A 906-nucleotide genomic window follows, 5' to 3' on the forward strand; every position below is an offset into this window, starting at 1 on the left:
GGTACCTTCCCCTCGGGGGCGCTGCAGCAGCGGCAGCAGCGGCAGCAGCAGCAGAACTTTAAAAGACAAAGAGAGACAGAAGCTTTAGGGGGGCCCCCCTTAATGAGTCCTGAGAAGGGGCCCCCCTTTAAGAGACACCAGGGAAGGGGGGGGCCCCCGGGGGGCCCCCTAGACCCCACGGGGGGCCCCACAACGCGCATGCTGGGCGAGCAGCAAAGAGGACACCTCAAAGCTGCTGCTGCTGCTGCCAGCGACGGGTGGGTGCCTTCCTGCTGCCGCTGCTGCTGCTGCTGGTGTTGTTATTGTCTTGTTTTGTCCACAAGCTTCCCCCCGCTGGCCGTCTCTTGCTGCTGCTGCTGCTGCTACTGCTGCTGCGCTTTCGTAGTGCCCCTTGTGTCTCAATAGTCTCCTCTTGCTGCTGCATGCTCTCCGAACATTGCTGCTGCTGCTGCTGCCTGCTGTCCAAACATTTCTGCTGCTGCTGCTGCCTCTGCTGCTGCTGCTTCAGACCCATGAGGCCTCCTCCCCAGGGCCCACCGGGTGCCATGCGGGGGCCCCCTAGAGGGCCCCCAGGGGGCCCCCTGGGGGGCCCCCAAGGGGACCCTTCTGGGGGGCCCCGGCCTTTAGTGGGACCCCCCCATGGGCGCTCTCCTCTTTCGAGGGGCCCCCCGTTTAGTGCGCGAGGCCCTGGCAGCAGCTGCTTTGAGGGGCCCCACACTGCAGCAGCAGCAGCAGCAGCAGCAGCAGCAGCGACAGCAGCAACAGCAGCAGCAACAGCAGCACAAGTTGTGGGCGGAGTCACAGTCCATGAGGTTTATACGTCTTCCAGCTCGCGGCCGCAGCTGCCCGACAGCCAAGGGCCTGCTGCTGCTGCTGCTGCTCCGGAGCGAGGGTTCCCCAGAGCAG

At 65.2% G+C, this 906-nt stretch overlaps 1 protein-coding gene across 1 annotated transcript in view; it reads left to right on the forward strand.

The window, feature by feature from the left end:
* ETH_00037400 (uncharacterized protein) overlaps positions 1–906 on the forward strand; it is a gene marked incomplete at both ends in the record, with an annotated part of 4,198 nt that overhangs the window by 2,798 nt on the left and 494 nt on the right. Inside the window, 2 exons of the mRNA XM_013376224.1 lie at positions 1–257; positions 509–904. Of these exons, the coding sequence (XP_013231678.1) occupies positions 1–257; positions 509–904 (653 nt within the window). The remainder of the gene's footprint in view (positions 258–508; positions 905–906) is intronic.

This window comes from Eimeria tenella, genomic scaffold (genome assembly GCF_000499545.2).
Source record: "Eimeria tenella Houghton genomic scaffold, Eth_scaff3238, whole genome shotgun sequence".
Lineage (NCBI taxonomy): Eukaryota > Apicomplexa > Conoidasida > Eucoccidiorida > Eimeriidae > Eimeria > Eimeria tenella.